Genomic DNA, 19,727 nt, shown 5'->3' with positions numbered 1-19,727 from the left:
AACACATAGCTACTAGTACAAACCCTCAGCCCCGAGGGTGAATTACTCCCTACTCATCATGGAGGCCGTCTGGATGATGAAGATGGACTCCGGTGATGATTTCCCCCTTCGTCAGAGTGCTACAGAGGCTTGTGGCGACGGAGTCAAAGTTCTAGGGTTATTTTTGGGGCTTCTGTATTTATAAGAATTTTTAGCGTTGGAATCACGCGAAAATGGGCCACGAGATGCCCACTACCCACCAGCCCACCACTTTTGCCCTAGCGTGCCCTGACAGGTAGTGGTCACCTCGTGGATCTTCTGGCCCTCCCATGAAGCTTCGGGGGTCTCTTTTGTTCCAAAAAATCATCAGAAAGTTTCACTGCATTTGGACTCCATTTGATATGGATTTTCTGGAAAACCAAAAACAAGCAGGAAACAGCAACTGGCACTGGGCACTAGGTCAATATGTTAGTCCATAAAAATCATATAAAAGTGCACCAAAATCATAAAAAACTATATTAAAGGCATGAATACTTCATAAATTATAGATATGTTGCAGACATATCAAGACTCAATTACTTTCAATGAATAATCTGATCATAAATCCACAATTCATAGGATCCCAACAAACAGACAGCCAAAGAAGTACATCGAATAGAACTCCATGGAGATCATGGAGAACTTTGTATTGAAGATCGAAGAGAAAGAAGAAGTCATCTAGCTACTAGCTATGGACCCATGGGTCTGTGGTAAACTACCGACACATCATTGGAGGTGGCGTAAGGATGATGTGGAAACCCTCCGTGATTGACCCCCTAGCAGAGTACCAGAAAAGGCCTTCAGATGGGATCGCAGAAGGAAGCTTTCGGCGACCGAAAAAGTGTTTCGAATGGCTCTCTATTGGGTCTGGAATATTTGGGAATTTATGGAGTTGTAGTTAGGACAAACGGAGCTACGTGGGACCCACGGGCTCAGGGGCGCCACCCTGGGGCACACCAGCTGAGCTCGTGGCTCTCTCCAAGATCTTCTGGCCTCTTCTGAACCTTCTAGGGTCCCTTCTGGTCCAGAAAAATTATTATAAAGTTTCATCGTGTTTGGACTTTGTTTAATGCTAGTTTCCTGAAAAGCCAAGAACAAGCAAAAACCAACAACTAGCACTGGGCACCGAGTTAATAGATTAGTCCCAAAAAATAGTATAAAATTTCATATAAAGTATCTAAGATTGGTAATATAAAAACATGAAACAATCAAAAATTATAGATACGTTGGAGGTGCATCACTAGTCCATGGACACGGATACGAGAGCCAGCCATCCAACATCATTTCCTAAACGTCTACCCAATTCCGGTCAATTTCATTTAAAATGCATAGCAATATGAAAGCAAGTTAAAATGTCATGTTCAAAGCATGATGTTCAAAGTTTTTACATGTGCCTGATCACAAAAGTACCAGTCTCACAGTCGGTGCGAAAAATGAAGCTTTGTCCTGCCAAACTAGCTTTCAGAGCCTCCTCGCTCACTCTGTTGGTGGCTCCTCCTCACCATCCAGCTCATTCTCAGCCGCCTCCATCTCGGCTGCCAAGCGCTTTCCTTCTCCTCCTCCCACTTCTTTCCTTGAAACACCCTTGTAACATTCTTGGGCAATTCTTTTGTTGGATTGGTTGGATCACCCTCTTCTTGTTCGGTGTCAACACCAACGGTCTTGATGGGGCTGGCAATGGATAGTTGTCACTTGGGTTATCCATTCAACTTCAATAACAATGCATGAGGATAAAATTCCTCTTCTCCACCTTCAAAAACAAGCTGGATGCACAGGATGGCTAGAAAGAAAAACATTGTCAACAAGTTGCATATCACGCCGAATGACCAACACATAGAGCATATTCGGCCAACAAGTTACGTATCCGACCAAATTTCCAACACATATAGAAACTTACTGCTCGGTGATTAGTGAACACTTCCCAACAAATGATTAGTTGTTTTAAATGACCCCAATACCCGCTCACCGCTTCTTGGATTGTGTGCCATCGATGGTTGAGCGACTTTGTCCCACGATCGCAGATGAGTTCGTTGCAGTAAGGCTCAAAATTATTGTGCTCGTGGAACCAAGAATGAATATTGGACCAAAATGTTGCGTTTTTTGCTCTGTTTCATGGATTAGATAAAGGCTAGTGTTAAACCATCGCATCACACAATAACTCATCCTCCCGTATGTTGAAGCTTTCTCCTCTACCCATCTTCTTCGAATAGACCAGCCAATCCCTCGGATCAAGGTCGTCGTCGTCGGAAGTGCCCTGCTCTAGTTGCCCGATGTACAATTTAGGTTGTTGAGTGTGCGCGCCCGGATAGGTGTACATGCCTTGTTGTTGGGCGTGCACCTATGGCTCCAAGTCATCCACTTGTCTGTCCTCGAAGTAGCCTCTGCCTCCGTCGTGGGTCATCTCAAACAATTGCATGTCTACGTTCTCATATGCTGGAGACATTTTGGCGAACGAAGAGCGGGCACCAAACTAATCCACACCCAGCGTCCACAACCAGACAAGTTGCGGCGATGCTGAGTCGCAAAATGGAGCGGCACGGTGTTGACGTCGTCGCAGTACGACACTTGCTCGGTGGTGGAGGCCGGTGACTACAGGCGAAGCTTCGGCGGCGTAGAAGTAGGGAGGCTGATATTGATCCTTCCACGACAACGTGTGCATGGATGGTGACGGTGATGGCGGCAACGCCCTGCATCTTGCCCCTATCCGACCCCTACACCCCGTCCCTGGCCGCCCCGGCCGCCCTTCTTTTTGTCGGCTACGCCGTCCTTTGCCTTCGCTTTGAGGCGACGGGCTTACTGTGTCACCGAGTTGATCTACCGGACGTCCATCTTTTCCGGATCCTCCCCCTTCGTTGTCTCCGGTAGCTTTTTATACGGGTCCGTGCGGCGACAAGAGCGAGAAGCGCGGGAAGGGCGGATGGCCGCGGTGATGAGTGGGGAGATGGGGAAATAGGGGTGGCACCTCAAAAGTACGAGTGCGGGCTCCACCTTTGTTTTGGGTGCGCCAAGGGTGTTGGAGTCCTATATAGCCGAGGTTCATACCCCCAATTTGTTTGCTTCCATTTTACAAAAAAACATACATGTTGACTCGTCTGCGGACAAATATATCCCCGCATTGATTGGCTTGCAGCGTCCAGATGCTTGCGGACGTTTTGAGGGCCCGTAGTCCCGCGTGATGTCTGTTGTATCTGAGATCGACATCCCACAATTGTCGAGAGGTCGAACCGATATTCAGTGATTTTAACAGAGTGCTTTGAGAGTGACGAACTTACATTTCTTCAGAGTTCAAGGATCCGATGCTCACACTGTCTCTCCCAATAAGTTCTCCCAAGGGCAGCTGAGGTCGCAAGGAACAGCCGCTTTCGCGAAGAGGATGAAAGTAAAACTACGATTGGGACTTTCTTCCACACATCTATTTCTATATGTAGGTGTGCATGGGTGGGCACGGATGTATTTTACCCTCACGCTATTTCTACTAGAAGTCTTTTACGCATAGAGTAAATTGCACAAAACCACCATTTTAAAGGCTAGGTTTGCAAAAAACACTATAATATTTTTTTTTCAGAAAACAACACATCTACGGTAATCTTTTTCAAAAATCACTGATCGACGGATCTTGCGCTGTTAAGTAAGATTATGACAGATAGGTCCCATTTTTTGCTGACATGGCATAACATTTTACCCAAGACAACGTTACACGGTAAAAAAACTAAAACACCCGCAAGTTTTCTCCCATGTGTTGCCCAGGCCCTTCCCATGTCCTGCCACACAGTCAGCCGCCTCAATGGCGCCGGCCACCACCATCCGCCAGCCACGCCGTGCTCACCTCCCTGCCCCACCGCGCTCCAGCCTCTGCCAGCCGCGCCCGCCTCTGCTCAACCGTGCCACCGCCGCCATGCACCGTCCAGGAGGGTAAGGGCCCACCTCGAGCAGGCCCCAACGCTCCCTGCGCCCCTCGAGATGAGCTGCAGACGGCGGTTCCCGCACGCGCTCCAGGCGTCGCACCTCCGGCGAGGGATGCCGCGCTGCTATGTCGCCCCGTTCTGCCCCCAGCACCGCCACATCCGGATCCGGCGAGGGAGGCTGCGCCACCGCCCCGATTTGGCCTCCGCGAAGAGACGCCCATCGACGGTTGCCGGATCCGGCGAGGTATGCCAAGCCGCCGCCCCGATTGGCCTCCAGCACGAGAAGGCGCCCAGCGCCGGCTGCCGGATCCGACGAGGGATGTCGTCGCTGCCCCGATTTGGCCTCCTGCACGAGGAGGTGCCCAGCGCAGGCTGCGATGACCGCCCCAACCTGTGGCGAGGATCTGATTGCATTTTTTCTTTTTTGCTTTAGGGGTGTCTATGTAAAATGTGTGTACTAGTTTGTAAAATTGGATTAGAATTGACCTAGCATGAAATGTTACACCACATAGGCAAAAAGGAGCCCCAACTGTCATAAGCGTGCTTAACCGAGCCAAATCCGCCGATCAGTGGTTTTTGCAAAAAGATTACTGAAGACATGATGTTTTCTGCAAAAAGAAATGTATTGTAATGTTTTTCGCAAACCTAGCCTTTAAAGCAGTGGTTTTATGCAATTTACTCCTTACGCATGCACTGCACGTACGTGTAAAAAATGTCAGGTAAAAACTCAACTATCCTCCGTCGAGCTGAAGAATAATTTACATTGTTTGACTCCTTGCTGTCATCCAAAATTGAACCACCGTGTTCACCTAGACATACAGCAGATTTATTACCACGTAGGAGGGTTGAATTCCCGTCGGTAAAACAAAAATAACAAGGTACCGCTAATGCTAATTGCCGCCTGTTCACGTTACCTACTCAGAAGTCAGTCAGTATCACGTTGGACAACTCAAGCTGCATGCGTCCAACGTATCCTCTGCGTCTAATTAAAGTTCACGAGAGCACTACTACTATTTAATTAAGCTGTGGATTCTCCTATCCTACCTAGTAGACTCATAGATCGCTAAGGCCTATATAAACCAGAGGGAACTTGATTAGTCCCACCCATCTCATCATCACAATTCTCTGCATCCAGAGCACAATTCAAGACAAAGCAGAAGCTACACACATAGTACTATAGAGGACACTGTACACATGGCTCCTCGCGCTCTCTTTTGGATTAGTGTTTCCCTGCTTGTCTTCTTGGCTTCCTGGTCATGCGTTGCGGCCATGGACGCACGGGCACCCAGTACCGGGGACCCGGCGGATGGGTTCACTGCGGTGAGGCTCAGCGAAAGCAACTTCGCGCTGCAGCGCCCGTTCGACGAGTCCAGCGGTGCACGCTACAGCTTCGACGGCACCGTGCGGAAGCTCTGGGTGCTCTCCTCTGACAAGCCACATGCCCGCCAGAGTCATACCAAACCAAGAACTGAGATCAGGATGGCAGTAAGTTAATTACCATGTCATTAGTCATTACTCATTTACTATGTATTCAAGATTTAGTTTCCTTACTGATTGCTTTTGCTACTCTCTTCTTCGTACCTGCAGGGCTACGACTACAGCTCCGGCGTGGCAGTTCGAGGCCTACGGGTACGTCCCCTCCGGCACCACGGGAGTATGTATCATGCAGGTGTTTGGCGCCGGCGAGGCCGCCAGCACGCTCATGCTGCACGTCTACGATGGCGCACTGCGGTACTACAACCGGCAGCTCGTCGAGGATGCCATCTATGACAGATGGTTCCGGCTGAACGTAGTCCACGACGTCGATGCATCGACACTCACCGTGTACATCGACGGCGAGCAGAAGTTGCACGTCCAGGGCCGCGGCGGCCACTCGCACTACTTCAAGTTCGGCGTGTACGGGCAGCGCCAGGAGTCCAGCCGCATGGAGTCCCGCTGGAAGGACGTCAAAATCCTCAAGAAAGATTAGAATTATTTGTGTGTTTATGTATGTTGATGGAGTGACTATGTTTGTACTGTTTATGCATGGAGTTCAGTAGTACGTATTTTTTTTAGGATAGTACATATTTATTTATTATCATGTATATACGAGGATGTGTATTTTATAAGTATATGCGTGCAATATTTTTTTTTGCAGGTGTGTGCAATATTCTTTGTAATGTACATTCTATTATTTTGACCATATGTACATTCTATTACTTGTTATGTGTGAATGAGGTTCTTCTTCGAAAAGCTGGAGTAGAAACCAATCAAGAATTCAAGATAAAAACATTTTTAGCGTTATCCTTGAAAGTGATAACCAATCGAGTGATGCACCACGTTCAAAAGCGAATCAGGTCCAGCGTGCACCACGCACCAGTGAGAGTGTCAGATGATACAGGAGCTTCGGTGCTTCCGTGATACGAGCTCCCCAATGGCTGCAGGTAGAGCTCTTGCTACTTTGTAAAATGATCCTCCATGAATCTTCGATATGCGCGCAAGTCCAGGAGCTAGGCCGTGAACCCTTGGATCTCTGATCCAACGGCTCGCGGTAGCTCATATCAGGGGAGCACCTAAAACATCCCCCCCCCCCCCCCCCCCCCCCTCGTAACCAACACCACAATACACACACCACGCACCATGTAGTACACAACAATTCAGTACACACCATCCAGACATCACCCGTCACTCAAAATTAAAATAGTAAATTAAACCAGTACTGGTGTTCTCTTTCTCACATTAGACCATGTTATAGCTGAGCCAATCAAAATGAACTGCAATGAAAATGATTTTTCATACTCCCTTTATTCTGTAATGTAGTGCGCCCGCACTTTTTGAATTTAAGTTTGACCATAAATTTAACCAACATGGGCGACCGTTGCGAGAGCTTCAATGGTATAATTTTGCTCCCACAGCAGTCGTCCACGTTGGTTAAATTTATGATGAAACTTAAATCTCGAAAGATGTCGGCACACTACATTATGGAATGAAGAGAGTACAAATGAAGAATCAAGTACTTGGTGAACCATCCATGTCAATACCATGTTCTCTAGCCAAAGCATCAACAGTAAAATTCCTAGTTACTGGCCAGAAAACTTGATATTACAATTAAATTTCATTATTTCATGAGTGCAACAATATAAGAAAGGGTGCCATATGTCACAAATACGAAGAGAATCACAAGCATCGATAAATAATCAGTTGCAACCACACTCATATATCATACTATCAAAGTAGCAAACACGAATCAAACAAATATGATGAAAGTGACTAGATAAAATTCTCGTGTGTCCTCAAGAACGCTTTGCGTATTATAAAAAACTGTTCCGGCCCGTCCTTTGCTACAAAAAGGATTGGACTACCTTGCTACACCAAAAACTCGCTTCATATAACAGTAGGTCATGAAATTAGGAAGATGCATGAATCATTGTCTCGCTTCATATAAAATGTCTTGTTCATGAATAAAACCAAAAATGTATTTGTTATAAACCATGGACAAGTATAGTTAAATTATAATAATGGCTTGACTTCTCTAATGAAATTAGGAGAATACATACACAGAACATTGCAAATCACTTAGCCTTTTAACAACTGAACACATTCAAGTACTATACAAATGGCAAGAGTAAAAGGATTATGACCCAATCGAGCATAAGTAACAAGAGTAGAATGCATACATATTCCTCCTTGTGGACACATTGACATTATGGGACGATTCTTGCGAATAAAATCAAACCACGCAAGGAAAGTTTTTAATTTTACCATGATTAGCCCCCAGAACCCACTACTTCATTAGCATTATAGCTTCTTTAAACCAAGACCGCAAATCTGTCGATCAGTGTTATTTGCAAAAAGATGACGGTAGACATGATGCTTTCTGCAACAAAAAATACTTCTATAACATAGTGTTTTCTGCTAATTTAGTCTTTAAAGTGATGCTTTTGTGCAATTTATTCTGTTTGGATAAGCAACCCGAGACGAGTTCAGACCATACATACTCCAGAAGCTTTAGATTTTTTTTTCAAAACTATAACTTTTTGTGCAGCAAATTCGGAAACTATAGCACTAAACGCGAAAAAAAATCAAAACTATGACCCCATCGGCCTCGCGCTGGCCGAAGAGGTTGTTTTCGGCTCGGGTTTGGCCGAAAAGGACTTTTCGTCCAGGCTTTGACTGAAGTAAGGCTCGGCTGGGCCGAAGAGGTGGTGTCGGTGGCGGGCCGGCCGAAAATCGTAGCTTCGGCCCACGCGCGGCCGAAGTGGGCTCTTTTCGGCCAGCTGGGGGCCGAAAAGCTCTTCAGCCAGGAGTGGCCGAAAAGCTCTTCGGCCAGGAGTTGACCGAAGAGTTCGGGATAAGGCTTGCCAGGCCGTCTCCTTCCTCTGGCTGCTCGCACTCTGTTTCCTCCTCTCTCTCTCGTTCTTCTCTGTAACCTCACAAGCCCGCGCCGATCTCCACCACTTTGCACCCATTTTCACATCCAAGACACAGAATAGATAGATGATACCATTCTCCAACAGCCTACGGTGTTTTTTTGGGGTATGGGATAGTTTTTTCTACGTTTGGAGGGAGGAGCCATGGTGGGGTGGAGAAGGTGTGGTTGGGAAGGAGGTGGTGGTGAGGAGGAGCAGCTGCTGTGGACGAGGAGGTGCGGCTTGGGGGGTGACCGGAGTTGAGCCTCCGGTCGTCGAGGGGCGGCGCTGCCGTTGTCCTGTGGTGCAAGTACTCCGCGAGGTGGCCGGTGCCACTGAGTGAAAGAGAGGAGCAAGAAGCTAGGGACACACGCTTCGAAGGTATAACCATGCCATGACAAATTTTCTCTGAATTGTATATTTTAATTAGTTTAGATAAGTCATATTGTGAAGTGCAGTGTTAATATATTTGTGAGGCATTTTAGTGCATAGTTAGTGTAACGGGTAATATTAGTCTTTTGATTAATGAGAGGATGACAATGTCTGACAGGTGAAAATGTCTGAATCAGTAAATCTGAAGTTTACTACGGCGCTGGTAATGTTCGATATAATGAGTTGGGGGTTGATCTTAGCGAGTTTAAAAATGGCTCATGACACTAGCAGACCCGGACAGACTGGACATTAGACAGTTGAAGTACTGGTTGACAACTAGTTTCGGGCTGGATCCTGAAGTATGTTCCGTCAGTATTCATGCATTGTGACCAAATCCTGTTAAAAATGTCAAGTGGGAGTTGATGCCGGTAGATAGGAGCAGCATTGGTTGTCCTGTTAAGACGCTGCCGAGACCGAAGAATCCACCCATATGCACTTGTGCAACCTGTGCCGAAGGAGGAGAATACCGTACAACTCCACAGGGGGTATGAACCCGGCCAAGGCAGTGAAGTGGCTAACGAGATTGTTTTATCCGGTCCAGCCACAAGATGTGATGCTAGCCAACCGAGAAAGAGTCAGACTGTGCCACACAATGTTTGTGGTCCTGATACTGGGCAGAGTAGCCAGTCGATAATATTAGCTGGTTTTGGTTTTGCTGATGGGGATGAGGAAGGGGATGAAATGCAGAGGGTGATGGAGGAAGAGGACGAGGATGGATTGGTGGAGGAACTGGATTCTGAAAATTCTGAGGATGAAGTTGAGGTACCGATTCCTTCTGCATGGGAGCAGGACATATCCACCGCCTTACGGTGAACGATGGCCATGAGACTCCATGGCAGTATAATCTGAACCAAGTACAAATAGGGGCTATGTTTGATACAAGAAAAATTGAAGTATGCGGTGATAAAGTGGGCTATGTCTACGCAGAGGGTTTTCAAGACACACATATCAAGTCCAACAAACTATACCGTGAAATGTGTTGTAACAGGTTGTCCTGGAAGGTGCACGGGCACGTGCCGAAGTATGACATCCACTGGGTTGTCACCATTGTCGTCCCACATAATTGTGTGAGGAAGAACCTGCTGGTGAAGCATCCGAACCTGACTTCAAGTCTCATTGCGCAACTCATGTATACTGAGATAGTAGAGAAGAAAGATATGGAAGCAAAACACATCCAGACAGCAGTGAAGGTCAGATGGAATTATGTCATTCCTTATGGGAAGGCTTGGAGGGCTAAGCAGAAGGCTATGGAGGAAAGGTTTGGGACGTTCTTCGACTCATATGATAATGTTGTCCGTCTCCTGGCATACTGAAGGAGAGGAATCCCGGCACTTATGTGAACGTACAACACATGAGGTTGAGTATACCAGATTTCAAGGTGTTGAAACGAGTGTTCTTCTCTTTTGCTATGTGCATCGAAGCTTTCCGGCATTGTCCTCCTGTTATGTTTGTGGATGGTACATTCCTGACCGGTCAGTTATAGAGGGCAAATCCTGACTGCTATTGGTGTGGACGGGAACAATCAAATCATCCCACTTGCCATGGCATTTGTGGAGGGTGAGAACTTTCTCAGCTGGGTATGGTTCTTCCGCAAGTGAAAATTGCCATCGTGAAGGACCGACCAAACGTGTGTGTCATTCATGACAGACATGCTGGTATATTGAAGGCCGTGAAGACACTTCGTAATCCAGCAGATGACGAACCAACACCTTGGAGGGACTTGCAGAGCCGGTGGTGCATGCGCCATCTTGGGGCTAATTTTTTCTCACAGTTCAAGAACAAGCGGTTGATGAACTTGTTCAAAAAATTATGCAGCAGAGCCCAGCAACGAAATACGAATTTATTTGGTCAAAACTTAGATGAGTTTACTAAAGCAGGTCCGACGAGGAAAAAATGAAGAAAGATCAGGAAATTAGCAGCACTCATCGCGGAGCTAGAGGAGCCAGTTGGTCTTTGTGACTTGCCAGCAATGACCCTCCTAATACTAAGAGAAAGAAGGGAAGGCAATAAAGAATTTTTCTGAGTGGATAGAGAAGAGCCTCCAATGAATTGGTCTTTGCCTGCATGACACACATGGAGCTAGGTATGCCACATGACAACCAATCTTGCCAGGTGTATAACTTTGTGCTTGAGAGGAATAGAGCATGCACTCACAGCTATTGTGAGCTGTATTCCATGGCCACTTTGAGATATTTCAGAAAGGAAAGCACAGTTAGCAAAGAAGCATATGAAGATAATCAGAACACACCTTATTGTAGCCGTGTCATGGAATATATGGCAAAAGAAGATAGAGAAAGCAAAGAAGCACAGTGTCAGACTCAATAGGGAATCAGAAAGAGGTATATGAGGTTTAGCTTCTACCGATGGTTTTGTTCTGAAAATGAGGTGAAGACACACGAGGTAAAAATTGGATCGGAATTTTATCCAACGTGTTGAGTGTACATGCAACAAACCGAAGTTGTTGCACTACCTTGCTCTCATGTGTTGCTGCCTGTGGCCAGATTCAGTTGGATGCTATATCCTTTCGTGTCCCATACTATTTAAAAGAGCAGTGCTCAAACACTGGACAGGCGAAGATGACAGGGTTTAGAGTCGTCGGCAATTTCACAAGGTAAACGACGGTGAGAGAGTATACATCCCGCATCCAGACCTTCGGCGAAACAAGGCAGACGAAAGGCCCATCGCATCCGAACGATATGACCAGTCTGAAGCTGGTGAGCAACCAGACAATGTTGTATGCGCGGCTATGGGCATAGGATGGAATATTGTCCCGACCTGAAAACAAAGGGTGCTTCCGCATCGACGAGTGCCTCCACATCGACGGCTGCCGACAACAGGAGCAAGAGGCGCGAACGTGGTCGTGCAGTCGAGCCGAAGGGGCGGACGAGGAAGAAATAACTCACAAGCTATATAATGTGTTAGTATGTGGTGTTTAATATGAATATGTCAGGACTATGTTTTAATTTGTAACAGGACTATGTTTTAATTCGTAATATGTCAGGACTATGTTATAATTTGTAATATGTCGTACTATGTTTTATTTGCACCTGAGATTTGTTGTTTGAATTGCAGATATGTCTTCGTATCCGTTGCTTAATGGTAACATCGATAGAAAGCACTAGGGCGCCCTTACGGAAGCGGGCAACAACTTAGACGTGTTGGTCACTCGTACCCCAAAGACTAACTGGCTGATACACGATTCATGGGTTGATAGGTATGTGTGCATATAATGGAGTCCATATAATGACTTACTATGTTTGACATACTTTTCATAACCACTAACAATCTCTTTATTTTGTAGGTTAAGTTGGGCTGGACTTCTACCCTTGGCACCGCTGGTTGAGGGTACATTGGATGAGTGGATTGATGGTCCGGACTTAGATGAGGCAGGTGAACCATTGCAGTTACACAAGAGGCAAGTGAAATGTTTCTCTTACGACAAGTCACTCCTTACCTGCTTAGTAGATAGATGGAGACCAGAGACACATACGTTTCACTTTCCCTGGGGAGAGATGGTGCCTACTTTACAGGATGTGTCTTACTTGTTGGGATTACCTCTGGCCGGTGCTGCCATAGGTCCCTTAGAGGCAGAATCTGGGTGGCAAGCAGCGATGCCGACTCGTTTTTTGGCTGCAGTCCCGCTTGCCTAGGGCCATAGAGAATGATCCTCATGGACCTCTTTCTAGATGGTTGAGCCAGTTTCAGGTAACCATCACGGCCACTTAAACAAATGTTGTTTTTTAGTTGTCCGATGTTCATACAATTATTACGTTTCTATGTAGATTGTCTCGTTAGGACATCCCGACGTTCAGTTGTCAGAGGCACAGACTGACCGGTCCCTAGAGGCATATATTCTTTGGCATTTCGGCAAGACAATGTTTACGGAGAACCACGTGACCACTGTCGATGCACGACTCATCGGTATTGCACGAGAGATAGCTGACGCACGTTGCCCTGCGGATATTCTACAGAGGAGTTTTGGTTCTGCTGTGTTAGCGGCTACGTACAGAGGCCTGTGCAAAGCTTGCTTGTTGAAGTCTAGAAAATCTAGTCTTGTTGGATGTCCATTATTGTTGCAGCTCTGGTCATACGAGAGATTCCCTATTGGACGACCCTATGTCTACGTTGATAAACCTTTTGGTTTGGAGGACTTAGCTGGGACTTATGTGCCTGCTATCGGCGACTTACCTACTATGGGATCTGTTTGGACACGGCGAGAGGTACTTTTATATTAAGTAACAATTAATTCAATTATTTCTTGCCATTCAATAGTATTACTAATGCTTATTTGTTGTCATGCACAGAGACAGTTTGCGCATACTTAGGTTAGGGGATGCTACCCGTCCTTCATGACGCAGTTTGATAGTTTGCACGAGGATCAAGTTATTTGGGAGCCATACTTGCCTCAGGCTATATCATCGAGGTACCCAGTTGGGATTTCTGGATTGTGCACTAGAGATCGGCACTTTTGGATGACCAAGGCCAAGTTGGTGTTCGACGTGACGGTTGAGGAGATGTCTTTTCATAGGGTGATGAGACAGTTCGGTCTATATCAACAGTCTGAGATTTCAGATTTTCCATACTTGCCAGACCACGTGCACAAGTAAGTACTAATACTATTTTAGTTGGCAGCTCTGCATTCATAATATACCTAATCATGTATCGCACATGTCAATCTCAGGGACAGTCGCCTAGGAGGAAACAAGTCCATGGCTTATTGGCTTGAGAGCATTACCCCTTACGTTGACGAATGGACTACCGCTGCGACAAATATCTGGGGTGAGGTTCGGCCCTTTAACTGGGATATGTTCGGGTTGTATCTGCAGCGTTACCGGCATACAACGAGGATCTACTTGGTTCCATCAGCTGCTCCTGATCAGATCGAAGCCCCTCTCACCAGCGATATGTACCCAACTGCCTCTGTTGTGGGAACCAGACACCACGCGGTAAATGCCTTGGTTCTCATATGTTAAGTCTTTTGTTAATCTGGACATATTCGCTTGGTTGTCTATTCGTGGTGTCTATCATACAACGAGGATATAATTGGTTCACTCTTTGTGTACAGGGTGACTTGACACTACAGGCGCGAGAGGAGGTTTCCGCTTTAATGCGGCGCTTTCAGAGGGGAGAAACTATCCCACCGCGAGAGGGCGTCTCATGGTTGAGGCATCTTGATGACAACCTACGCGGGATTTACGCAGTTGTTACATGTAGACGGACTTCGGATGTTGCACTTCCTCCTCCAGCACATCGTCCGCCACGTCCCTCTGTACAACATTCAGAACCATGACCCTCCGTGCATCGTTCAGAACCACGACCCTCTGTGCACCGTGCAGAACCTCATCCTTCACAGCCAGGGAGATCTTCCTGGCATGAGCCACCTCCTTCACAGCCAGGGAGCTCTTCCTGGCATGAGCCACCTCCTTCACAGCCAGGGAGATCTTTCTGGCATGAGCCACCTCCTTCACAGCCAGGGAGCTCTTCCTAGCATGAGCCACCTCCTTCACAGCCAGGGAGATCTTCCTGGCATGAGCCACCTCCTTCACAGCCAGGGAGCTCTTCCTGGCATGAGCCACCTCCTTCACAGCCAGGGAGCTCTTCCTAGCATGAGCCACCTCCTTCACAGCCAGGGAGATCTTCCTGGCATGAGCCACCTCCTTCACAGCCAGGGAGCTCTTCCTGGCATGAGCCACCTCCTTCACAGCCAGGGAGCTCTTCCTGGCATGAGCCACCTCCTTCACAGCTAGGGAGCGCTTACTAGCATCAGCAGATGAATCTAGGTAACACTACTCACTACATTCTTTTGAACAGTGTAGTAATCGTTCTTGCATTCTCAGCAGTCACTGATGCTTACTGGTGGTGCTTCGTTCATGCATTTGTATCAATTTTACTTTACCGCAGGCGGCAACCAGTCGCAACCGTTCATGCATTCAAAGCAGTCACCGATCCTTAGTGGTGGTGCTTCGTACTTTGAGGGCGACCGCGAGGATGATGACCAAGCTACAAACATTTATGACTTCTCGCAGACAGTGTTTCACACTCCACCACCACCACCGACGCAGGAGACACAGACCGTGACAGACGAGGTTAACTATGGTCGTGGTTATCGCGAGCCTCGTCCACCGCCTCAGCGCTTATCGCCTTCCGGTCCTCGCCCGAGGAAGACCCAGACTCGTCGTCGTCCCCCGCAGTGATATGCTTATCTATCTATGTATGACTCATTATCTATGTTAGTTTCAGACTATTCGCAGCTGTGTGTCAGTGTTTATATATGAGACATGCTTCATGTATGTCTTACTATCGCACTTGCTTCTATGTGATCAGGAGACATATATTGTTTTATGTATGCGAGAGACATATTACTATTAATTCGCATTCTTATTCCAGTTACATTTCCAAATAGACTACAACCGATAATTAAGATACAAGTACATCTGAATTAAACGGTGCGGCTGAACTTGTGCAATATATTTTACATACTACAAAATGAAATTCAGATAGAACATAATGCCCTACAATAATACAATACAAACTAATAATGCAAATACATCTGAATGAAACGATACAACTGGAATACATCTTACATACTATATGAAGTCATCATCGTCATCCTCCGTTGATGCAGCCCTCTTGCCCTTCGACGATGCGCTCCTCTTGTCCTTCGACAAAGAATGGCCGACGGGCTACTAGTTTTGGTTTTTTTGCATTACGTCCTATAATTTCCGAAATTGCTACAAAAAATAACATAGTTTTAAAAAAAAAATCGAAGCTTTACCCATACATACATACTCCAGAAGCTTCTCCCATCTACTACACCGTCATCCAGCGAGTCGCTCCTTCTCTCCGTGCCTCTCGAACCATCGCTCTGACGTCGACGCCGCAAACCCTTCCTGATTTATTGCCCCCATCGTTCCAGCCCCTTCGCCATTTTTCCACCTCGCCGACGCCGAGACCCCAACACCAATTCCCAACCGTGCGATTCTCAACTGCAGTCCCAGCCGATCCCATCCGAGCTAGCTCTCCCGTTCCAATCAATGGCGGACCTCTTCTTCGGGGGAAGCCCCTTCCGGCGGCTCCTCTACGCCCGCCCCTTGGCCTCCGCCACGGCGGCCATGGACTGGGTGGAGACCCCGACCTCCCACGTCCTCCGGATCAACGTCCCGGGGCTGGGCAAGGACGACGTCAAGATCCAGGTGGAGGACGGCAACGTGCTCAGCGTCAGGGGCGCGGCGAAGGAGAAGGGGAAGGAGGGAAACGAGGAAGAGGCAGTGTGGCACGTGGCGGAGCGCGGGAAGACGGAGTTCGCGCGGGAGGTGGCGCTGCCGGAGCACGTCAGGGTGGAGCAGATCAGGGCCAGCGTCGACAACGGCGTGCTCACCGTCGTCGTGCCCAAGGAGCCCGCTCCGGCACGGCCCCGGACCAGGCCCATCGCGGTCTCCAGCAAGCTGTGAGGCCGCCATGGACTGGGTTCAGGAATACTGTTACTGCGCTGTCGGTGTGTATACGAGCGGTGTGCGTTTCACTTGTGAAGTTGTGATCTGAATAAAGTAATCTGATGAATATCGTGTGATGCGGAAGCGTGATCGTGTATGCTTGCTTATGATAAACTGAAACATTTGGGTAGTAATAAAGTTACGGAAATGATAAAATTGATCTCGTCGCGACACTGCAGAAATTTTGATTTCTCTGGGTTCACTGGAATGTGAGCCCCGTGGCGCGGAGCTTGTCGGCGACGATCTCGTCCATGCGGCGCGCCATCTCCGGCGTCATGTGGTTCACCCAGTCGCCGGCCACGCCCTTCCGGAAGAGGGCCTTGCGAGGGAACTTGAGGCCGTCCATGTACCCATTCCTGTTCACCTCCTGGTTCTTCAGGCTCTCGAGGCTGCAGAGCTCGACGATGCCGCGGACGACGCCGGCCTCCTCCTCCGCCTGGGAGAACGGCATGCCAACGAACCGCGCGAGCTTTCTCACGTTCTCGGCGGGGTCCCGCAGCAGCTCCTCGTACCTCAAGAAGAGCACGTTCTCCGGGCCCGACTCGCTCGCGCGCCAGTACCCGAGGATGTGGTCCCAGAACGGCCCGTACGGGTTGGCGCCGCCGCAGATGGACTCGAAGGTGTCGGCGAAAGAGAGCTCCGGGTGTATGCTGCGGCGGAAATGCCATAGCGAGACGGCGGTGTCCTTTGGCTCCCTGCAGATGTACACGACCCTGCAGCCGCCGGCGCGCGGCAGCATCGTCTGCGGCATGTGCGTATACATGAGGCGCGGGGACGGGAGCGCGTCGAGCCTGGCCTCCCGGCCGCCTCCGGCGAGGAGAGCGTCCAGAAAAGGCACGCACTGGTGCGGGCTGAGGCGGAGGAGTGGGTGGTCGGCGCCGGCGGGCGGGTAAGAGCGGCGCGCCATCGTGGCGAACGCCAGGGCGTTGAGCCACGTCGTGCCGCACTTGGGCAGGCTGGCGATGATGACGTCGTTGGGGCGGGGTACGAAGCGGCGATGGAGGCCGATGGCCGCCGGCACGAATGACTCCGGCAGCCAGAAGCCCTGGTAGCAGCGGAGCATGCGCTGGGAGTTGGTGCTGCCGGCCACCAGCTTGCTCGGCAGCGCCGATACCAGGACATCGCCGTCGTCTTTCGAATACCTCTCCGCCGGCATGGTGGTGACCAGGTCGACGTTGTCCACGACAACATCCTTGAACGGGACAGGGCCTGCCGGAGCACTAGCTGCGTTGGTCGCCATGGATTGGAGTTGGAGCTGAACTACCGAGTATCAACACCAAAAACTAGTGTTGAGGACAGGTGGTTGATAAGGTCTGTGCAACCGCAACTACCGAGTATCAACACCAAAAACTAGTGTTGAGGACAGGTGGTTGATAAGGTCTGTGCAACCGCAGCGGTGACATGCTCTATATCATTGTGACCCGAGCAGAATGTTCCGAGCGCGGATCGCGCGTCATTAAAAATAAATGGAATGTGATTCCGCTACCGATTCCTTTGCACTTTGATGATTTTCCTTGGGGTTTGTTTTTTGTTACTTTACCTAGTAGGAGATGGCAAATCTTGCAATTTTTTGCCGCCAAAAGTTTCTTCTTTCCTAAAAAAAGAGAAGAAATTGCCGTTTCTGAGGAAATTGTCAACAAGTAGAGTAGTAGACTCGACATCTAAAACGTTCGTAAATGACATGTCTATTTGCGAATGTTCACAGATAATTGATGTTTATTTTAAGAAAAGGCGTTGCAGCCCAACCCAAAATAATGTACTCTCTCCGTTCTAAATTTTTTGTTTTAGATTTGTCTAGATACGGATGTATCTAATATTAAAATATGACTTGATCAAATACCATGTAGGTTTCTTAATACTAAAATTCTAGCATGACAGTGCAAGTCGGAGTGAAACCTAGAATTCTAGCATGAATTTTAGTATTATTACAGCCCAACCCAGAATAATGTACTCCCTCCGGTGCAAGTAGAATGGCGGGGCCAGCTTGAAAGTTATGTCTGCACAGTCCGTTGTTCTCCAGCCTAGGTGTCACTGATCTCCAATATGGAGATTCCGTGATCTTCTTTAAACTAAGCCACCGGTGTTTGGTAATCTGAAACATAGAAGAGACTGATTAATGATGCAAATAATCTTTTCTCTTGATAGTTAAGGCAAAATAGGTATGTGTCAAGCTTGATGTATAATTATAAATATATTTTTCTTCTTTTTCTAGTGACATTATGATTGCTCACTCACATGTCTACACTAAAAATATCCATGCTTGCAAATATTCACAGCTTCTAGAACCTAATCTTTTAAATCACAAGGAAGATAGCCAACTGTTTTGGGATTAAATGAACTAAGTAATATAGTGATCTTTCACAATTCGCTAAAAGCTTGGCCAGTAGCAAGGATTATATAGATTTTAGAGGGCAACACATTTAATAAACGTGCAAAAACAACTACAAATTTTTACATAAAAAGAGTGTATAAGTTCACACCATTTGCATTGCATTTGCTAAATCCTAAAGGAAGTAGATTTTAGAAGAAAAAAAAGATAAGAGATCTTCAATCAAGTAGAGAAAAACGAATGGTTAATTAATCTGCTAGAAGATTAAAATGATTAGGACACGTTTGTGTATAGTTATATATATTACAAATTGTCAGTGGAATACTAACAACATAAAAGATCATGGCAAAAACACAATCCTGGAGTAGGATGGTGAGGCTAACAATTATACTTGCATATCCAATTGTTAGAGCATCTCCAACAGGCGCCGGTCGCGCCGCGCGTAAAAAACACATATGCCGCGCGCGCATCGGCTGGTTTGGCGCGGCGCGCAGCGCTGGCTCCAACGGCTGCGCTAAAATGCAGTGCGCGCGTCGCTTCAGCAGCGCGCCAAAATGCTGCGCGCGCGACCCGCCGGTGCATTGCATATGGCATTTTTCAACACAAAATGATGAACATTTTCAACACAATAAAAATTTCACACAAACAAGTTGATGAAGTTCATGCCCACAAGTTTAAAATCATGCACACAAGTTTATCCAACCAAGTTCAAAATGCAAATCAAGTTCAATACACAAAGGAAAGACACATCATTCCTTGTCCTCGTCCTCGTCTTCGTCCTCGTCCTCATCTTCGGAAGACGATTCTTCCGCCTTCGAAGATGAATCTTCCTCCCTCTCGCGCACCGCATCACGTGAAGCTCCGACGGTGTTGGCAAGATCTTCAACGGCATCTTCATGGGAATGTGTGCGAGGAGGCTCATCGAAAGACATTCCGTCCATGGCGGCCGGAGGTGCACCCATGCCTCCCATGAGAGAAGCAAAACTCATGCCTCCCATCGTGGCCATAGCGTCGGGGGGTGCTCCAAAGCCAGCCATGCCTCCCATTGCACCTAAACCGCCCACGGTACCTCCGAAGCCACCCATGGCACCCATGGCGCCGAGGCCACCGCCACCCATGGCGCCGAGGCCACCGCCATCCATTGCACGAACCATGGCTCTTT

The 19,727-nt window shown here is 47.8% G+C and overlaps 3 protein-coding genes across 3 annotated transcripts; 2 read left to right on the top strand and 1 right to left on the bottom strand.

Moving 5' to 3' along the window:
* The first annotated feature begins 5,192 nt into the window (after nt 1–5,192).
* LOC125518999 (citrate-binding protein-like) lies at nt 5,193–6,023 on the top strand. The gene is made up of 2 exons (XM_048683884.1): nt 5,193–5,356; nt 5,511–6,023. The coding sequence occupies exons 1-2, from the start codon at nt 5,193–5,195 to the stop codon at nt 5,890–5,892; spliced, it is 546 nt and encodes a 181-aa protein (XP_048539841.1). The 3' UTR covers nt 5,893–6,023.
* A 9,612-nt stretch (nt 6,024–15,635) lies between these two features.
* LOC125524947 (16.0 kDa heat shock protein, peroxisomal-like) lies at nt 15,636–16,313 on the top strand. The gene has a single exon (XM_048689976.1). It carries the CDS (start codon nt 15,778–15,780, stop codon nt 16,192–16,194), a length of 417 nt encoding a protein of 138 aa, XP_048545933.1. The 5' UTR covers nt 15,636–15,777; the 3' UTR covers nt 16,195–16,313.
* Nucleotides 16,314–16,370: 57 nt separating this feature from the next.
* Nucleotides 16,371–17,641, bottom strand: LOC125524946 (cytosolic sulfotransferase 5-like). The gene has a single exon (XM_048689975.1). The coding sequence runs from the start codon at nt 17,474–17,476 to the stop codon at nt 16,436–16,438; it is 1,041 nt and encodes a 346-aa protein (XP_048545932.1). The 5' UTR covers nt 17,477–17,641; the 3' UTR covers nt 16,371–16,435.
* Nucleotides 17,642–19,727: the final 2,086 nt, after the last annotated feature.

This window comes from Triticum urartu, chromosome 7 (assembly GCF_003073215.2).
Source record: "Triticum urartu cultivar G1812 chromosome 7, Tu2.1, whole genome shotgun sequence".
Lineage (NCBI taxonomy): Eukaryota > Viridiplantae > Streptophyta > Magnoliopsida > Poales > Poaceae > Triticum > Triticum urartu.
The sequence above is the reverse complement of the archived record's forward strand: the minus strand, read 5'-3'. Positions and strand labels throughout refer to the sequence as shown.

Excerpts from the sequence above, each read along its gene's own strand:
- LOC125524946 (XM_048689975.1), bottom strand. The coding sequence starts at position 17,476 with ATGGCGACCAACGCAGCTAGTGCTCCGGCAGGCCCTGTCCCGTTCAAG.
- LOC125524947 (XM_048689976.1), top strand. The coding sequence starts at position 15,778 with ATGGCGGACCTCTTCTTCGGGGGAAGCCCCTTCCGGCGGCTCCTCTAC.
- LOC125518999 (XM_048683884.1), top strand. The coding sequence starts at position 5,193 with ATGGACGCACGGGCACCCAGTACCGGGGACCCGGCGGATGGGTTCACT. Across the intron at positions 5,357-5,510 it reads TGGGTGCTCTCCTCTGACAA|GGCTACGACTACAGCTCCGG; the intron begins GCCACATGCCCG and ends TCGTACCTGCAG.